Source organism: Xiphophorus hellerii, chromosome 12 (genome assembly GCF_003331165.1).
Source record: "Xiphophorus hellerii strain 12219 chromosome 12, Xiphophorus_hellerii-4.1, whole genome shotgun sequence".
Classification (NCBI taxonomy): domain Eukaryota; kingdom Metazoa; phylum Chordata; class Actinopteri; order Cyprinodontiformes; family Poeciliidae; genus Xiphophorus; species Xiphophorus hellerii.
In genome coordinates this window covers 3,300,945-3,321,371 of record NC_045683.1, presented here as the reverse complement: position 1 = coordinate 3,321,371, position 20,427 = coordinate 3,300,945, and the positions used below count along the sequence as shown (strand labels likewise).

Here is a 20,427-nt window from a genome sequence, read left to right as displayed (position 1 = left end):
ATAGGACCATCAGATTTTCTTACATTCATTATGCTGTGTGTTTGTAAAATTCTGGATTCCTGTTAAACATTGGCAGAGGAATGAAAGCACTTATCTCTCTATGAACGTTTATTACTGCTCTATAAATGTCTAGATTGTGCGTTTGCTCACACTTGATGGCAGTCAGGATGTTTTATCTGATTTTTCAGCCTCAGATCTGAATGTGAAGCCTGACTGTTCATATCAGCGAGTTTCTCCCCTTCCTCTTTAACATCATCCTGGTTACAGTCCTGTTGCATAACGCTGCTGCTGCTGCAGCAGAGAAAAAGCCTTGTGTTCTTGTTGCCGTGGAAACGCCTTCTAACCCCCTTCTACCCGGCACCGAGCATGCTCAGATGAAATTTGAAATTAACATGCAAAGGAAACAGGAAAAGCATCCAGAGTATAATCTCTTTAAAATGTTTAAAATCCTTTTGTCTCTGTAAAGATCGAATGGGCGAAAATTTGCACCAAAATAAGTAGCTGCTTGTATTTTAGCTGCTTTTAAAGGAGAACAACGTCTCAAGCAATCATGTTTGCATCTGGAAATTTTAAAAATAAGTATTAACTTTTATTTTTCAGATCTGTGTAAGTAGGAGAAAAAAGACACCTGAGCGTGAAAATGGATTAAAAATGTCCTGGATGGTTTATAGACGGAGATAATAAATAAGATAAATATACTTTCCTGCCAAGTTGTTCAGCGAAACCTTCTTGGATTAAAAAAAATAAAAAATTATACCAAAATTTCTTGGAAACTTGTTCAAAAGATTAAAGGTGTTTTCACACCTGATAGTCGGGTAGATTCGGTTCAGTTTGGAACCAAAATTGAAACATACGTTGCATTTTCAGCGGCTGTGGTTCGCATTCACACAGCACTGCATAAAACTATCCAGACCAGGGGTGCTCAAGTCCAATCCTCGAGAGCAACCATCCTGCAACTTTTAGATGCATCCTTGCTCCAACAGACCGGGATCAGCTCTGAACAGGCCTGGTAACGAGCCATTCATTTGATTCAGGTGTGTTGGAGCAGGGATACATCTGAAAGTTGTAGGCTCTCGAGAGCTGGACTTGAGCACCATTGATCCAGACTAATCAAAAAACCTGTTCCCCTCCTTGCCTGTGGAGGCGCTCCATTAAGAAGTACTGAAGGAAACGACTTTAAAACCTCTAAAGAAGACACTGAGTCCAACTTTCTTCTTCACAGAATGGGGATAAAAAAGTGGAGTGGCATCAGATTTTAGCAGCCGTAGGATTTCTCTCTTTGTCTTTAGTAAAAGACTACAAGCTATTTTTTCCGCTAGCTGTAGTTGGCGCGTTTGTTTTGGTTGCATTTACCCAGAATCCCTTGCGTCGTAGTCCACTTCATGATTTTGGAGCGAGAATTTTAGGCAAATGAACCAAACTTTCTGGGCAAACAAAGTGAAATTGAATTAAATTGGACTAAACAGGGCTGGCGTGAATGCACCCTAAGATTTTCTTTTCTTTTTCATTCAACATTAGTTTTTAGCTGCACTGTAAACTAAACGAATAAAACCATCGGACAGTGGATTTATTTGAATCTGTCAGAGAGCTGAGCATTAAGCTGCCCATCATTTTATTTAAACCAAACCCACAGACTCCAGTTCTGGAGTCCTCGGTTCTGTGAAGACGTTTCTGATAAGGCGGAGTGATCCAGAATCCCTTCGGTTTACTGGCGCCATCATAAAACACTCAACTCTTTGTACTTTCCACTTCCTCAAGAAGTTCCTTCTAGTTTACTGCTGAACAAACTGAGAGTAAACTGATCTCACTCGTTATGTGTTATGAAACTAAACCGTTTGTTGCCAAATTAATCAACAGGTTTCATTTCTTTATTTCATAAAATGTTATGGGTTGAACTGGGTTTGGTTTTAGTCATTTCTCAGTGATGTTTGGATTATAGTGGCAGATCATGAGTATCATACAAATTAACTTTATTCAGACGTTTTTTGAGTTGATCAATTAACAGTATTCAAGAGTTAAGAATCTCCTGTAGCAGTTTGTGTTACAGTAAAAATAAAGAAGCTTCTGACTGAAGATTGTTTTATGAATGGCACATCAATCATACTGCTTTTGAAAAATAAAATTTAATGTACTTCTTCAGGACGACAGTCACAGAATTGCGATTTATCACTAAACTGCACACAGCAATGGCATTTAATCTTATTTTCATGTTTCTTGATATATTTAATGAGAAAATGGTGGAAAAATTGTAAATAAAGAAATAAAAAACCCAACAATGTAGACTGTTCGGGGGCATTTAAACATCAACTGGAATTTATTGCGGAAATAAATATAATTTTATCGTGACAAATGATAAAACAACACAATAAATGCCCATATTTTCAACAGTGCTTTTTAAAAAAAAATTTAACTGACTTATTAAAGCTTTGCAACCCAATAAAGGAAATCATAAAACATTCAGGTTGTTTATCTGCATGCAGACCAAAGAAATGATTTCTCTGTTCTAATCCATTTTATTTGATGACAGGAAAAAGTCCAGATTTTTCTATATTTAATGCTGATCGCCAACTTGTGCTTATAATGTGTTCTTTAGTTAATTTTCTTGTAGTTTAAAGATTAAAAATAAAATTTTTTGGGGTAATTGGGGAAAATACATTCGTAAGCTAATTATTTGGTTTTTTCAGTCTTTTTTTTTTTTTTAAAGAAAAGAGAAGGAAAAACTCAAAATATGCAAACAATCTCATTTAAATTATACAGAAATAAATTTGTACCCGTCTTATGCAGATTGTGCTTGCATTGCGTTTTTAAAAAACACTGCTGGCTGCTAGTAAATGATGCCAGTCAGGCTCCAGGTTTGAGCTGCAGCCTGTTACAAACCACAGTGTCTTGTGGAGTAGAAGAACAGTAACATGGAAAACTATTTACTTTCCTCCCACGCAGCCATGCACACACACATTCCTCCAGAGCGAGTAGAAAGGAAGGTCACTCATATTTCCCCTCGCAGAAGGCTGGCACACTTGTGTTTACATTTTAGTCCTTACACCCCCGTCACTATAGCAACTCGTTTCTTATTTGGTCCCATTGTGTGGGTGTTCTCTTTTTCTTCTTCTTTTTTTGCAGACATTAGCGTCGCTTGTAATGTGCTTGGCTCGGATGTAAACGGAGAGATTCTGGGATGTCGGGCGACAAGAGAAATATTGCAACACTTTTTCTGTCTGTTATCTTGAAGTGCAGCAGTGTTGCACAATTTCTTTTGGTTTACTGACTGCACCAAATGTCTGCGCCGCATTAGAGTCTGGATTCAGCAGGCATTTAAATTCAGAGGCGGTACCAGGAGGTCAGCAGTTTCAGCACTGAACATGTTGAAGGAGCATTTTCTGCTTGCATGACGCAAAATAAACTATAATTATATGAAACTTATCAGCTAATAAAATGTGTGAAGATGCAGGTTAATCTTAGGAAATTAAAACACAAAAAGTTAGTTTGTTTCTGTAATTCGGTTTAAATGAACCCTGCATGGCGGCAGTGTCCAAACTTCTTGACAAGAGCCAAAGAGGCTGAGCTGGAAGCATTTTGGGGCAACAAATATTGACATGTTTTACATTATTAAAGTGATATTTTTGTGTCTTTTTTAAAATTTTATCTGCTCATTAACCAATTTTTTTTTTAAAGTACATTTTATTAAAATCAAAAGTAAGTCGTCGTTTGTGGTTCTAGCTTCTCCAAAATTAACACAATACGTACAAAAATAGATGTTTAATCTTTCATAGAAAAATAACTTCTTAAAAAATCTTAACAAAAACATTAAAGAACTGAAAGACATTTTAAATATCCAAAATAAATAAAACAGAAACAAATAAAATGCATTAGGAAGTTTCTGTAAACAAAACTGTCCTTCAAATAAAGGAGCTAAATGAGACCAAAACACCAGACTGAAGATTTTTATCATCCAGTTTCTGGTAGAAGGAAACGATAAATCATACAAATGGAAATTATTGAGCTTGTTTTAGTTTAGCATTCGATTAATTGATTTATTGCTTTTCATGATGAGCCTAGAGTTTGTTCTGTAAAAAATTAAAGTTTATTGATCTTTAAGGGAAAGCTTGTGTTATTGTGCCATTATCATTATGTTACTTGAAAATGGTCTCAAAACAATATTATCATTTATCGCAATAACTTCTGGGACAATTTATCGTAACAAGCCTAGAGCTGTCGCCTCCGCGCCATGCTGCACTGATGCAATAAATCATTCAAACACCCGAATGAAATGCTTTAGATACAAACTACATGAAAATATTAGGTACACTACTGCATTCATATTAAAGATACTTTTTGTTTGCCTTAAATATTTAGCTTTGTTACACAATAACATTTGGAACTGAATTACAAATTTTTCAATGTTACTCTAACTCAGCTGTGCATTTCAACTTAAAGTACTGAGATTGTTGTACCTTGGCTTAAATCAGGGATGTCCAAAGTGTGGCTCGGGGGCCGTGTGTGGCTCTTGAAATGATTTTGTTCGGCCCCTAACCTCAAGACTCCAAAAATGTGGAAATTAATTTTCTTTTAATAATAAAATATTCTGAAGCTTTTGTTTAAATTCCTGGTAAAGCAATTGTGTGAAAATTCAAAAGTAAGTTGCTCTGAACAAGTTCAAGCCTGCAGGGATCAGATCAGTGAAATCTCCATTAGTTCCCGAATACACGCACGTAAAATAGTGACTTGCTGCTTTTACGATAAGCTTGACTTGAAGTCATTTAAAAATGCAAGCTGTACCCGTTTTGGGGAAGAAAAATCCTGTTGCTGCTGCAGAGTTTTGCAACAGAAGGCAAAAAGCATGCAGAGTAAGCAGAAAATGAAAGATCTCCCAGAGGATAATGCCTGAACTCAACATGGCCTGTAAAGAACACACACACACACACACCTTTCCTTTCTTTTTTTATATAATTCAAACTCCTCTAGCTGTAACATTTAAAATCATTTTAAGCTTTTAAATGTTAGGTAGAGGGGATGAAATTATGCTTTAAAAAAATGTAAAAAATGAATTGCTGTACTTGCTGGGGTTTTTTTAGGTCAATATAGTTAAGAACTAGTTATCAGCTCTTAACTAGCTTTTGTAAACTGCACATTGAAGCCTGACATTTCCTGTTCTATTTGGTTTTTCGTTTAAAAGCTTTCCAGCAGCAAACCACAGGAAGGAAGCGGCGTTGGTCTCGCAGCTCAGCGACTCACTGCTGCCTCTGCACAAAACTCACATTTCTCCTGTCACTAATCAGTCCAACATATTTCATTCCCCAATTTAGACGTCATTATTGATATAGGAGATATTCTCTATGTAGGTCATCATGAAAACAGTAAAATCTACATTTTTGCTTACATTACAAAAGTACAAACATACAGAAATTACTATTTAAAGAAAAAAGTAATAAATATATTTTTTAAAAACAGTCCTTTAAAGTTTTGTTTTTTAAATCTTATTAAATATACCAGCTATAACTGCTACTGGTGCATTTTTAAAAAAAAAAAGACTTAAAACAGGGATGTTCAACCTGCAGCCCGGGGGCCATTTGCGGCCCTGGGATTCATTTTGTTTGGCCCCTCACTGCATTTCAAGAATGGCACAAATATTGCCATCTGGATGAGATTTTCCGTGGAAAGTTTATATTTTGAAAATGTTAAGTTCAGCACAAAGACCTTTGACCCTTAGCATTTATTTAATTTTTTTTTATTTTTGTAATCCAGGAAGTTTTTACTCAAAAACAAACTTTGGCACACCCAACCATTACATGTGGCCAATTACAGCGAAGGTTGTTGTAGAAGAAAATGTTTACTTTTGTTGCTTGGAATAAACTAAAAACATTTTATAGACTTTTAAAAAGCTGAAAATAATAAACGCAAAAAGGTAAATGACTGTAAATATTTAGGCAAATGTAAAACATGTGTTTTATTTATTGTTAATACTTTCAGCTTAGAAATTTTTGGCCCCCTCTGCAAAAAGTTAAAACACCCCTGACTTAAAATTGACGTTCAGCCTGGTGGAGCAAATAAAGCCTGGTGGCCTGCCAGGCTGATAATATAGATGAGTTTAATGGGTCATTGTGGGAGGAGTAAAGATGCTGAATCTGACATGACTTGATGGATGAAATGTTTTTTCTTTTAATCTAACCTTTGGCTTTTCTCCTTTTTTCTTTTTTTTTTATCCAGCTCTGCTTATGACCGGGACAACAAGCTCCGCGTGGCCATCAAAAAGATCAGCCCGTTTGAGCACCAGACCTACTGCCAGCGCACCCTGAGAGAAATCAAAATCCTGCTGCGCTTCAAGCACGAGAACATCATCGGCATCAACGACATCATCCGGGCGCCGTCCATCGAGCAGATGAAGGACGTGTATCCTGGCGCCCGCTGTGAACTTTACGATGCTAATCTCACGTTTTGAAGATGTTTATTACGTTTCTGTTTTTCTAAGGAAACGTGGAGAGTGGCGAGCCTCGGCCGGCTTTTTGTTTGAGCAGGGATGTTCATTTGTGTTTTTATTACATAATGGCCACCTGTCGCCATGTATTTGCCTCAGATGCTCTTCACTGTTTCCCAACAGCCGCAGTAAAAAACAGTCCACTTTGCAGACATTGTGTGATCCTGCATCAATGAGGAATCAGAACTTAAAAAGAATGGTCTGTAGCTTTCATCAAATCAGAAAACAGACCCAGAAAACCACATTGTATAATGTATATTTGTTTTAATACTTACATGAAATAAGTATTTAATGCAATAGAAAAGCAGAGCCTAATATTTGGTACAGGAACTTTTGTTTACAGATGTAATTTTTCCACGCTGCATCAGGGATTTAGCCGATATTCCACTCAGATCTATAACAGATGTTTCAGGTTTTATTCAGATTTTCAGCTTCCTTCAGTGATTCTCGATCAGGTTCATGTCTGGCTAGTCCAAAGACCGTCTGGACGGAGAACTCCTTTACAAACCCACAGATAATTCTACAAAAACATCCACTTTTAGAAGGTTTTTTTCTCAGTCTCCATTTCATAATAATTACATCCATTTAGTATAAAAACTAACTCCTCCACAGCAGGACGTTTCCTTCGGCCTTTTTCTGGTCAAACTTTTCCATTTTGGGCCTGCTATGCTAACGTTAGAAGGAAATTAGCTTGATAAATTCGACTGACAGGGACCGTTCGTAGACATGATCTTCATATCGACAAGGTTGTTGAAGACACAAAAAAGGAGTAAATTAAAGCCAAATAGCTCAGAAATTTTGATATACTCAGAAATCTTCTAGAAAATGTGGAAATTTCAGTTAAAAAGTAAAACAAAATTGCTAGAAAAATTGCAGACATTTTGAGATCAATCTGAGAAATTTTGTAAACAAAAACTTTGAGTTTGAAAAGTTGAACATTTACTTAGAAAAAATTTTATTTTGAGATTAATCTAGGAGAAAACTTTGAAATTTGAAAAGTCATACATTTTTAACATGCTGAAATTTTCTGAGTTTGATATTAAAAATGTCTGAGTTTTTTTTTTGTCTTGCACATTTTCGTCTTTGGGAACTCAGAAGTTTTCTTGTTCCTGAAAATTTCTTCCTTGATTATCCTCAAAATTTCAGGGTTTTTTGGTGGAAATTTGCTCTTTGTTTTTTCCCTGTAGAAAAGCATTTAGTTTCCACAAACCCAAACATGTTTAAAGTCTTTAACCTGGACCGGTGCAGATACATCGTCCAGGATCTCATGGAGACAGACCTCTACAAGCTCCTGAAGACCCAACACCTGAGCAACGACCACATCTGCTACTTCCTCTACCAGATCCTCCGAGGGCTCAAGTACATCCACTCTGCCAACGTGCTGCACCGCGACCTGAAGCCCTCCAACCTCCTCCTTAACACCACCTGCGATCTCAAGGTTGGTCTCTGACGTTTTAAGCGCCAGACAAACCGGAAAAGACGTCCTGACTTCTTCTTTCTCTCTGATGTAACTTGCCGGTAATTGGTCAGTAAGCCGCTTACGAGCTCCTCCTGGCTTCCTAAACCCGTTTCCATAAACCCTCGCTGAACTGTGTGTGTTTTACGTGTCGCTGTGTCAATACACACCTGGATTACATCAAAAACTTTGTCATGCATGTTTCAGAAACTCCTTAATGATCCACACATTTGAATCCAATGTATTTAAGCTAGGCCTGAAGCGATTAATCAATAATTGAAATAATAGTCAACTAATTTAGTTATTGATTAATTCTTAACTACAGTACACAGACTCGAATATAATGGCTAATTGCTGAAAGAACACACTAACCCCAGTAATTAAGTCAAAACTATATAAAAAATAAAATAAAATTAGCATTTAAGATTAAAAAAATACTTTTACCAGAACCCGTCAAGTGTCGCTTTTAGTTTCTCCTGGTTCAAATTTGATAAATAAAAGCTCCAATATATAGCTCTCATGTGACGTTACACCTCTGTGAACTTTGTAACTGGCAGCCATCTTGGTAGGCAGTTTCTATGGAGTTGCTATGATGACAATAAACAAGCCACAAGCCTAGAACTAATTCTCACCTCATTCCCATCTAACTTGTAATCAATATAAGTACATTACAGCTACTTAAGTACTCTACCCAACTCTGTGTGGATCTAAGATAAATATCAGTGATATTTATTGCAGTACTTACAGCTTTAAATGCAAATGTAAAGTTGACTCTTTTAAATTACTTTTAATGCAACTTTGCAGAAAAAATCTCTATTTACTAAATGACACTTCATGACAACAGACACTAATATGAAGACTCCTTCATGTTTATGACGGCGTTGTCAGTCTTATGCACACCCCTTCAAATAAAGTGTTAAATATTGTACACTAGGCTTAATGAATCTCTTCATAAAATTTCACTTTCTGGGATGCCTGGCAAGAAATGTTGCACTTTTATGCAGTATTCTAATGTTTTGAGACACACCTGTATATAAACTTCTGACTCCATCTAGATATAAGATGGAATAAAGTTGAACTAGAAAAACATTTGTAGATGAAATAATAAAATCCAGTGAACTAAAACAAGATGTCAAACTTGAACACATCCAAATATAATTTTGTTTTATTTAAACGAAGGTTCTGTTTCTGCTGGTTTTCGTTCGTCCTGTTGTCTTCCTGTCAGATCTGTGACTTCGGTCTGGCTCGCGTGGCGGATCCTGACCACGACCACACCGGCTTCCTAACAGAGTATGTCGCCACGCGTTGGTACAGAGCTCCAGAGATCATGCTCAACTCCAAGGTGAGCCGCCGGATTTCTTCTTCTACACTCAAAATACCGCGCAGCTCACTCTCCCTGCACGGTTAGGAAGCATGCAGGATGAGTCTGAGCTGCTTATTTTTCATAATAATGATGATAATGTGGCTGCTGTTTCGTCACCCTGATGTGTTCACTGTTTGTTTTGTAACGCTGCTGTAGAGAAATGGAGAAGTAAACTTTAGTTTCAACAAAACCAAATGCGCAGTTATTTTTGAGCAACAGAGTGAGGATTCACAGATAAATTCACCTTTTTAATTTTAAAACCATTTTAAAAAATGGTGAAGAAGCTGAATTTTATTCCATATGTTTTAATAACAGAGTTCATACGACTGCTTGAGTTTTAGGTTTGGAAAGTCCTTGAAAGTGCTTGATGTTCAAACTACACAGTTTTGTGTTGAAGTGTAATCAAATGTTTGACTAAAACCCTAAATTTGGAAAACATTGTTTATAGTAGAAACCAGATATTTTTATACTCCTGACAAAAAGACACTTTTGTTGCTGTATGAAGTTAAACCAGACTAAACTTTTCTTGTTTTAGCTCAGTTAGAATCACCAAAATATTCAAACTTTTGGTGAATATTTCACGGAAAACTTGACTAGAACATTTTGAGATTTTTGTTTTACTTGCTAAGCATTTAATTTAAGCAGGAGAGTCATTTTCCTACAATTTGTTTGGATTGTTTAAATGTAATTAATATCTATTATAGCTAACTTATTGATTTGTTTAACTGAGATAAAGATTGGCTTTTATTTCATACTTTAAGCAAAGTTATTGAAATTGTCGGATTTTTTTAATGTTTTGTTCTCTGAGCAGTCAGGTATATGAGGTGTGAGAGACATTTTGTTTTAGTTTATATACCTTTGCTGTTGAATGTAGAATACGATAAGACATTATTAACTACAATTATAAATTATTTAGTTTTCTTTAACTAAAAACTTTGGTTCTGGAAGAAAATGTAAAACTTATATTAAAAATGTAAAAAAATATTGTCGCTGTTTTTGACTTTTGAATTTTTAATTTTTTGTCACTTTGCTGATAGGAATCTGTGCATTAATGTAGCGTAAATGTATTTTTTTTTTAATCACTGCATTGATGGTTACAAAGCGGAGTGTTGTTCCATATGTTTTTATAAACGGATTGTAAATATTTTGATCTTGACGGTGTCGTTTTCAGGGCTACACCAAGTCCATAGACATCTGGTCGGTGGGCTGCATCCTGGCTGAGATGCTGTCAAACAGGCCAATCTTCCCTGGGAAGCACTACCTGGATCAGCTCAACCACATCCTGGGTAAATATGCTTCCTACATCCAGCCTCAAAAACTGGATCACTGAATTATTTCGTTCTCTTTTGTGATGGTTTAACAGTTTTCAAACCTAAACAAAGACTGGTTGTTGGCTTGATTGTGCATCTTTACCTCCAGAGGTTCAGTCGGCTCCACAAACCTGTGAAGAAATTTTGCTTTAGGCTTAAAATTTTATATTCAGGCTGTTAAAATGAAACTGGTTTTATGTTTTACATGCTGGAAAATATAAAATTGGCTGTCGATGGCTGTTATAATGTGTTAGGACTGTCTTTTTATTATCTTTTGCTATCTTTTTATTATACATATTTACATGAACACTTTTATTTGTATTTACTTTATCATTATTGGAGCCTGGCAATGAAATGTTGCTCAATATGTACATTTTAGAAGACAGTCTGTCTGAATCGATTAATCGCGATTAATCGATTACTGAAATATTTGCCAACTAATCTAGTAATCGAATAATCTCTAAGAGTACAGACTCTAAAACATGTAATTTGCTAAAGTAACAACACACTCAGAGTAGTAATTAAGAAAAATATATACAAAAAATATATAAATTTTATATTTTAGATGAAAAAATCATCTTAGTAAATATTTTCTATCCAGAACTCATGGCATAGTTGAGCTTCACTGCAAAAATACAAAATCTTACCAAGTATTTTTCTGTCTAGTTCTTGTACAAATATCTTAGTTTTGTCTCATTTCAAGTGTACTAACGTACAATCAACTTTTGAGCAAGAAATATGAGCTTCTTTAAGTCAATAATTCCTTAGTATTTATGAAAAATTACTTTGAAAATGTCTTGTTACAGGTGAAATAATCTGCAAATGGAACAAGGACTTTTTGTATCAATATTAAAGAATTATTGACTTAAAACAAGCTCCTATATTTTGCTGAAAAGTTACCTGTAATTTATGTAATGTATTTTAGTGCTAAGCCGTTCTGTGATTTATAAACTAACAGTATTTTAAAGATTAACACATGGATGAGTTTCTCTAGATCTTTAATCCAGGAAATGTTCCTCAGGTGACAGAAGGCTGATTTTGTAACTGTCTTTATGTGGCTCTGAAGGTTCAGGTCCATCACCTGATCATTTGTTTCTAACTGGAAAAGAAGTGATGGTGTTCTCTTTTTGTTGCAAATGAAGAATGTTTCAGCTGAATTAATCCAATAGTTTAATCTTTAATTCTTCTAAAAAGCTCCAATATTCAGGGTTTCACACTCTGTCACCAGGAGCAGCTGGTCGGACAATGCTGCCCTTATCCAGTCAGACTCCGAGTCTCTCTGTGTTAGACCAAATACGGCTTCAGCCATCTGTCTTTTCTCCTCTTAGAAAGCTGAAAAGTTTGAGTCGGACATCTTTGATGTAGCGTCCATCTTTAAAACAAACGTTTGTGTTCAGGGATCCTGGGCTCCCCCAGCCAGGAAGACCTCAACTGCATCATCAACCTCAAGGCCAGGAACTACCTGCTGTCGCTGCCGGTGCGCTGCAAAGTGCCGTGGAACCGCCTGTTCCCCAACGCCGACAGTAAAGGTCAGAGGGCGCGCCGCTTTGTCCACAAGATTTTAACAAATTAATCAGAAATGTTGACAAATAAACCAGGCACTGGAAAACTAGAGCTGCACCAATCCCACATCAATATCTTTATCCGTCCAGATATTGAAAAAAAATCTGTCTGGTTTTGGTGACATAGGGGCAGATCTATTCAGTCTAATTCTATGCTTTCTTATTTATTTCTGAAACATTTGAAAGATTTGCTGCTCATCTGGTCACAATAAATTGTCCCAGAACTTACCACAATAAAGGTTCTGAAAACGGTTCTTTTGAGACCGTTTTCCAGTAATATGATGGTATTGACATAATAATGCAAGAACACATTTTCAAAGATTAGTAAACTTTAAATTCTAATGAACATTTAGCACTGGAAGACATTTATAAACAAAACAGAAACAACAAATAAAATTAATTATGAAGTCTGAACAAAACTGTCCTTCAAAATAAGGTTTAGTTGAGACCAAACCAGCAGACTGAAGACTTTTATCATCCACTTTTTGGTAGAAAGAGAAAAAAATAAAGAAATTGTGGCAATAAAAATGTAGTTTTTTAATTTATAATGCAATTAATTGATTTATTGCTTATTTCGACAGGCCTATTTGTTGCAGTTTATTGATAGTCACTTTGTTGTTTTTGTCAGTTTCTTTATTATTTTAAATTATTAGTTTTTATATTTCTAAATGCACCGACTGAACAGATTAAAGTTGTTTTACATGTTTGACCAAGCTTGTGAAGCTGTTTGTATGTACTGGTGCAGAGTTATTAAATACATTTGTAATTCACTACATTAATGTCTGTTTCAAAAAATAAACATTTTAAGTTAATTCAGCTTTTTTTCTGTATGAGCTGAAAGGAAATCTCAGATATCTTTATGGAAAACTTCTGACTTTGATGTTAAAATAACAAATTTAAACGGATTTTTTTAACAAAAACTCTATAAAAGTTGCATCCTCACCAGTTCAGTGCTTCAGATTATTTTTCTGTGATGTTTTTCAGTTTTTTTCTCTGAAGCTCTTCCTGCCAGATGCAGAAAGTAACTAATCAGCAGGAAAATCCAGTTTTCTCATCAGCTTCCTGCAAACAAAATCTGTGTTTATCTGCTGAGCGACATAAACAGTTTAGTTTGAGGATGTGATGGCGCCCTCTAGTGTTCCCCTGCATCAACTCGTGGTGTTAAATGCTGACTTTGTGCTGCAGCTCTGGACCTTCTGGACAGAATGCTGACGTTTAACCCTCACAAGAGGATCGAGGTGGAGGAGGCCCTGGCCCACCCTTACCTGGAGCAATATTACGACCCGACGGACGAGGTGAGGCGCCCTCGCCCTGCCGCTTTCGTTTCTATGGTTACCGCCCGCGGGTTTTAACGCCGTCCCCTCTGTTGTCCCGCGAAGCCCACCGCCGAGGCTCCGTTCAAGTTCGACATGGAGCTGGACGACCTGCCCAAAGAGACGCTGAAGGAGCTCATCTTCGAAGAAACGGCTCGGTTCCAGCCCGGCTTCAGGTCCTAACGGCTCTCAGGTACCGTAGACCCGGTTTGTTGCCTCCGAAAGGAGCTCTGGAGGAAGGCTTGTTCAGTTTGAGACTCAAAATAAAGGCCAGTTGGCTAAAATAGCAACACACTCAGAGCTGTAGTTAATCAAAACTGTGCAAAAGCTGAATACATTATGCATTTAAGATAAAAAATAAAATAAAACCCTTTTATTTAAGAAAATAAAATAAAACCCTTATATTAAAAAAATAATAATAATAAAACCCTTCTGTGTCTGTAAATATGTTCTAATCAGAACACAAGTTGAGCTTCACCTGTTCAAATTCTGTTAAAAAAATTTATATATTGACAGATATTCACATATCAGATATGTGGATCATTTACTACTAATCAAAGGTATTGATTGAGTATTTGGGTTGTTAGCCTTGATTCAAAGGAACTCAGTGTTTCAGCAGTTTCTAAGTTTTCTGGAAGTTTGTTTCAGATTTGTGGAGCATGAAAACTTTCTGAAGTAAGATTCGGTTCAATTTGAAAATAGGGCTGAAACGATTAATCGGTTATTGAGAGGATCGTCAAGTAATTTAGTAATCGATTAATCGTTAACTGGAGTAAACAGACTCAGAATAAAGGCCAGTTTGCTAAAATAGCAACACACTGAGAGCAGCAATCAGGCCAACACTGTGCAGGAATCATAGACATTATGCATTTTAGAGTCACCTGATTCACATTCTGTCTCTAAATAAAAATTCTTATAAAGAACCTTTTTATTAATCGATTCAAATAAAAATTCTGCTTATTTTTTATTTAACCTTTTAAGACCATTTTATTTTATTTGTAAAGTGTCAGGTCTAAATACCTATTAGAGACAATTTAAACAAACACAGGAAAGACAAGAGAGTTAGATTCTTTGTACTCGCGAGGAGAACGGACAGAGATGTGCTTTCAGTTACAAATCTCCTACCGCTCTGAAACACATCTGGCCGCTCCTCTCTTTTTATTACTCTCAGAAAACCCTCGTACATTGGGCGCTTGCAACTTCTAAAAGGGAGGGGCAAAAACAATTTATCACATAGTTGCAGCGCTAATGACTTTTACTATTTAGACACATGTTATCTACAATCTAAATCCTTCTTACTCCAGTCGAGTACCAGACACGGCCGGCGTTGAGTAAAACAAGTTGTATATCACACAGGAGAGCAGAGTTTATTGCTGGGCAATAAACTCTGCTAGAAGAGTTGTATCCGCTATCTCCCAGGCTTTGCTGATGGCATCTCAAGGAAGTCACAGGAAGGAATCAAAGTTATTTAACACACAGAAACATTATCTAAATGTAACTACAAGGCTACATGATACAACGAATATTTGATAATACTAATAATACAATTTACCCAACATAAAGCCTTCGAGATCAATGAGGATTAAAAAGCACGAAATTCTAGTTACATTTTATATAAAATAAAAAATGCATTAGAATATTGGATTAAATTATTTTTTTAAACACCATTCTTTTAGAGAGCATCTGATTATTTATTACAAAGGATGCATCTGCAACTAAAAACAATACAAAATAAATACTCAATATATTTCTGCTTCACTTAATGTCAGTGCAGTGTAGGTCTGATCTGCTGAGTATTTGTTTCAGTTAACTAATCAATAATTGGACAGCAAAAGATGATTAAAAGGTGAAGCTAAAACTTGATGTTTTGGATAAAACATGTTTACAAAGAAGTTATTTTTTTATCTAAATGCAAAATGAACATGTAAGTTTTGGTACAAAATTGTTTCAGAGTCTCTTGTTCTTTCAGGAAATGTACTTTTTGAGTCTGCACACTCCAGTTAATCGATTACAAAATTAATTGATTATTTCAATAATCGATTAATCATGATTAATTTGATTAATCGTTTCAGCGCTAATCAAGACTTTCTTCCAGATCTCCATCTCTCTGCTTCTTGTGATATTTTTTTGTGTTTTCAGCCTCATTTCACCGCGAAGCATCAAAAAAACAAAATGTTTTTGTTTCGTCCTCCAGGAGATTCTGCAGACAGGCTTCTGCGTCGCCACTGCTCCTCCCCGCCTCCACTCTGTTGCTGTGATTTTTTGTTTTGTTTTGTTTTGGGGTTTTATTTTGCTCTGTTTTTTTTTTTTTTTTTTAACTCTCCTCTCCCGTTCACACCACCTGGATTCCTCCGGTTTCTCTTTTCAGTTTTCTTTTTCTTTCGTCAAGTCCACTTTGCTCAGGAACGGCGTCAGGAATCAATCAGTCATTCTCCGTCTCTCCTTTCTTTCTCTCTCTCTCGGCGGAGAGGCGAGGTAAGGGGACCGGAGGGGTGGGAGTCACATCACAGCTCATAGTTTGGGGGTGAATTTTGTTTTTTGAAGCCAAGATAAACAACTTTTTTGTGTTTATGTGTGTGTCTCAAATGGCATTTGAGTTAAAACCTTTTTTTAATGATACTTTTTGTTTTGGTGCAGCTGCTTTGCACAAAAAAAATCATCCATCATTAAAACAAAACGAGTTTTCCTACCTTTTATCGCACTGTTGCAATAGGATGCAGTGATTTTTGTCTTTTCTTTCTCTCTCATTTAGAAAAATTCGACTTAACTCGCCTGATTTATGCAATTATGACAGAATGAGCCAGACTTTAACTGGCCACAAGCCATCACTTGACGAGGATGTATATTTTATCAAACCTTGTATTTTAATCTCAAACATACTCACACAGAAGGCACCGCATATAACTAAATATAAATATATATATGAAGCCTGAAGAGTCTTAAGATGTTTTATTGTTTAGGGTGAAGTGAATTTAATGAGTTTCTAAAGGAAAAAAGTCCCTTTTTTTATTTCTTATTGGCATTAAAACGTGTAGATATGTATGGTTTATTGGAAGTTTCTGCCTTAGCCACGAGGAAATAAAGGAAAAGTTGATTTCACACAAGTTTGTATGATATTTTCATATTTTCCAGGAGGTGGGACACATAGAATCCTCCACCTTTCCCCTCCTCTGTTTTCCTATTATTATGATTATTATTCTTTTGTTGTCCTCTTCGGTGTTTGTGGATCTCTCTCTCGCCTTGTTAGAAGAAAACTGTGCCCTTTTGCATGACTGTTATAAAAAGCTCCGTATACAAAGACAGCGACGTTAAAAGTGCCACACAAGCCGGCTCGGTTCGCCGCCGCCTCCTCATCATTTCGTGGTAAAAATGGTTTCCAAACACTCGGTGCTTTCCGCCCCCTGTTTTTATTTCCACGTACCCGCCCTCCGTCCGACGAGCAGATTTTAGTCTCTGCATGCTCAGTAACGATAAATCTGTGTTTAAAATGTTGGGAAAATATTTAAAGCACAGCATGACGACATATTGCTCCTACGTCACGTTTAAATCGCACATTTTAGTTCTACAAACAGTTGGACCTCATATGTAACTGCATATGAGGAAAAACATGCATAACTGCAGCGGAAGTCAAGAATATCTTTACCGTTTGTGTTTGACCAGATTGAAGACTGTTAAATTAAATACTTTTATTTCACATATTATATTTTGATGGGGGAAAAACAGGTTACTATTGCACCGCTTCAATTTATCTAGAACTTTTAGGGCATCTATGGAAATATTTAAATAACAGCTGAGATTTTAGTCATTAAAGTACCTCCAAACTGCACAGATGGATTTAAAACTTAGATTATGCAGCAAAATGTAAAATATTTGGATAAAATCCTAGTAGAGGAAGAAAAATATGGATAATTTGCTTCTTCCCAGCTTAAACTCAGCAGCTTTTTGGGAGATTTTTCTCTTCATTATAAACACAAGTTGTATTTGAATTTAGTAGAGAAAACAAAAAAAGCCAAGCTGCTGTATTTTGTTTAAAGTTGGGAGGAGTTACATTTTCAGCGAACGCCGGATTCTTCACACAGCTTACAGTCAAGTATATCGGTTGTTTTTACTTTATTTTTGTGGGTGACTCCTCTTTACAAGAGGACGTAAAAGTGCCGCTCAGACGCACTCAAGCCATAGCTGGTCAGCCGCACCTCTGACCACACCCGGTTGTGATGTCATCGCGTCCGGACGCGCCTACATCACAGTAGCCATGTTGGAAATTAAACCGCTGCAGATCGACCGCAAAGGGGCGCTGGACTAAAGGAAATTATGGAAACCTGTTTATGCTACCATAACAGCATAATTAGTCAAAATTTGGATATGATTGTTATTACAGTGGCACAAATGGGCTTCCGTAATGCCATATTAGCAAAATCTCCACTTTCTTACGTCATTATCTGTTTAAAACTTGGATAAAGATGGCTGATGGGTTTAATAAAACAAAAAATGCATCACGGATCAAAAACTGTGATTTGGATAAATTTGGATTTAATTGCTATTACAGTGGCACATATGGGCTTCCGTAATAGCATATTATAAAAAACATAATTTCTTTACATCATTATAAGTTTAAAACTGATATAAAAATGCCTGATTGAGTTTAATAAAACAAAAAATGCAGCACAGATAGAAAATCTTACCATATGCATTATAATTGGCCACAATTTGGATTTAATAATGGCACAAATGGATTTCTGTAATATACCATATTAGAGCTCGATTTCTTTAAATCATTCAGTTTAAAGCTTATATAAAAATTCCTGTTTTAAGAAAAAAAAGCATCACATATTAAAAATCTAACTAGTTATGTCATAAATTAGTCAAAACTTTGAATTCAATTATTACAGTGGCACAAATGGGCTTCCGTAATACCATATTAGGAAAAACTCCACATCATTATTAGTTTTAAACTTAAATAAAAATGGTTGATTGGGTTTAATGAAACAAAAAATGCAGCACAGATCACAATCTTGGCTAGCTGCATCGCATTTAGTCAATGTTTTGATTTAATAGTGGCACAAATGGACTTCCGTAATATACCATTTTAGGAAAAACTCAATCTCTTTACATCATTATCAGTTTAAAACTTATAGTTATGGTCTGAGATGGTTGCAAAAATCCCTGATTGGGTTTAATAAAACAGAAAATTTAGCACAGATCAAAAACCTAACCTGCAACACATTTATCTTTAAAATAATTTTAGCTAAAATTTTAACCTTAAAGTTGATGCTATGAACCACCTCTTCACTCCCAGTTTAAATATGTGTCTACATTTCGACTCCAGCAGAGATTTAACCCATCTGTCGACACGGAACGATGACCAAAACGTTGCTTTTTTTGTTTTGTTTTTTGCACTTTGCAGATTTAATCCCAGCGCTCGTCACGCTCGCTGCACACACTCGTCCGTCTCCGTTATGATGAAATGCACTTGCTTCTCCGGTGGTTGGGATGGGACTTGTAATCCGAGGTGCCTGCCAGGACTTGACATGCCTGTAGATAGTTTTCTTTCTTTCTTTGAGAAGCGGAGCAGGGAGTGGGGATGGGAACTTTTAAAGGGCACTGGAAACCTTTTAGTGGGATTAGTTGTATAAAAAGAGGACAAATTAAAAATGATAAATAAAAAAAAAGCTTCAGCTGAGTTCTTTGTGCAACCTTGTCTGTTTGTGCCTTTTTTGATAGTCTCGATATCCAAGATTTTGATGTGCAGCTTTTGTTTAGTCGGGAATCCGTTGTAATCGCAGTATACGCTCTTAAAGATGAACACAGTCAGCTCTGTGGGTGGGGGGTGAGAACGGGATGGGGGCGACCTTATCATTTCTGTAAATTTTAAGAGATTTGTTGCAACAGCTGTGTGATCTGTGACTAATAAAAGACGAAAAGCAAACATTTCGATATATTTTTTTGCGTTACCCTTTATTTTCCTTTTTAATTTTTTGGGGGGATGTTTTTGTGCAGATATTTTTATTGTAAAATTAATGTTTCTATCAGACACTAATCTTGTTTGAGTTGTCTCCAGTGGAACTTCTTCACTCTGTATGTTTTGATCAGTATAAATCTTTAACTGTGTAGTTTTAAAAAAGGAAAACAAAAGAAAAAAAGATCCATTGGTTGTATTTTTAAAGGTTTGTTTGAGCTGCCATTAAATCGTTTGGAGTTGATTGGTGGGTTTTATTTCGCTGCCGTGTGAAGGATTTGACTTGAACGAAGCATTTGCTATTATTACAGACTGACTGCTACTTTGGGGGGGGAAATGTTTTTGGGGGTGGGGATGTCTTTTACAACTCTGCCATGACATTTCAATAGACGTTCATTAAAAATACTATACCTTCAGTGGTGTGTCCAAGTCTTCCTTCATTCCAAGTTGGCTTGCTAATCTTTTTGCTCCCATTTTCTGTGTGAAGGAGCGACCCGCATGCGCAGAAGAACGTTTTGACGTCACAGCAGCGCGGTGTTTACGGAAGTAATGGATGCCGCCGTCAGGGGATCGATTTTACAAGACGACGAAGGAAATGAAATGTGTGACTGGTTTGCGACCGTCATTCGCAGATTAAGAACGTTGACGTCATAGCAAGACGAAGGAAGCTAAAAAATAAAAGCACAACTATTAGCAACTATTAGGTGTTTGGGAACCACTGACTAAATAAGTCTGTTTGTGGAGGGATTGTGATGTAATGCGCTTTACTGATGCAGACTTCTTTCATGAGTTCATTATTATTTTGTCACTCTTTACGTCCGGATTTACCGCGTCTGACTTCTTCAGTTGCAGAATATCGATGCATAATTATGACGTCAATTACGTATGCGACATGATCGTTCAGCAGCAGCCACCAAAGGCCGTTGCTATTAGCTTTTCTTTTTTTTATTAGCTTCCTTCACCTTGTTATGATTTTTATGACGACACTGTTGGCT

General features: G+C 36.3%; 1 protein-coding gene across 1 annotated transcript in view; it reads left to right on the top strand.

Annotated features, from left to right (window-relative positions):
• Nucleotides 1-19,676, top strand: part of mapk1 (mitogen-activated protein kinase 1) — a 34,265-nt gene extending 14,589 nt beyond the window's left edge. Inside the window, exons 3-10 of the mRNA XM_032577882.1 lie at nt 6,205-6,387; nt 7,721-7,910; nt 9,154-9,270; nt 10,463-10,577; nt 11,999-12,130; nt 13,349-13,458; nt 13,543-13,669; nt 15,671-19,676. Of these exons, the coding sequence (XP_032433773.1) occupies nt 6,205-6,387; nt 7,721-7,910; nt 9,154-9,270; nt 10,463-10,577; nt 11,999-12,130; nt 13,349-13,458; nt 13,543-13,659 (964 nt within the window). The 3' untranslated portion in view covers nt 13,660-13,669; nt 15,671-19,676. The remainder of the gene's footprint in view (nt 1-6,204; nt 6,388-7,720; nt 7,911-9,153; nt 9,271-10,462; nt 10,578-11,998; nt 12,131-13,348; nt 13,459-13,542; nt 13,670-15,670) is intronic.
• Nucleotides 19,677-20,427: the final 751 nt, after the last annotated feature.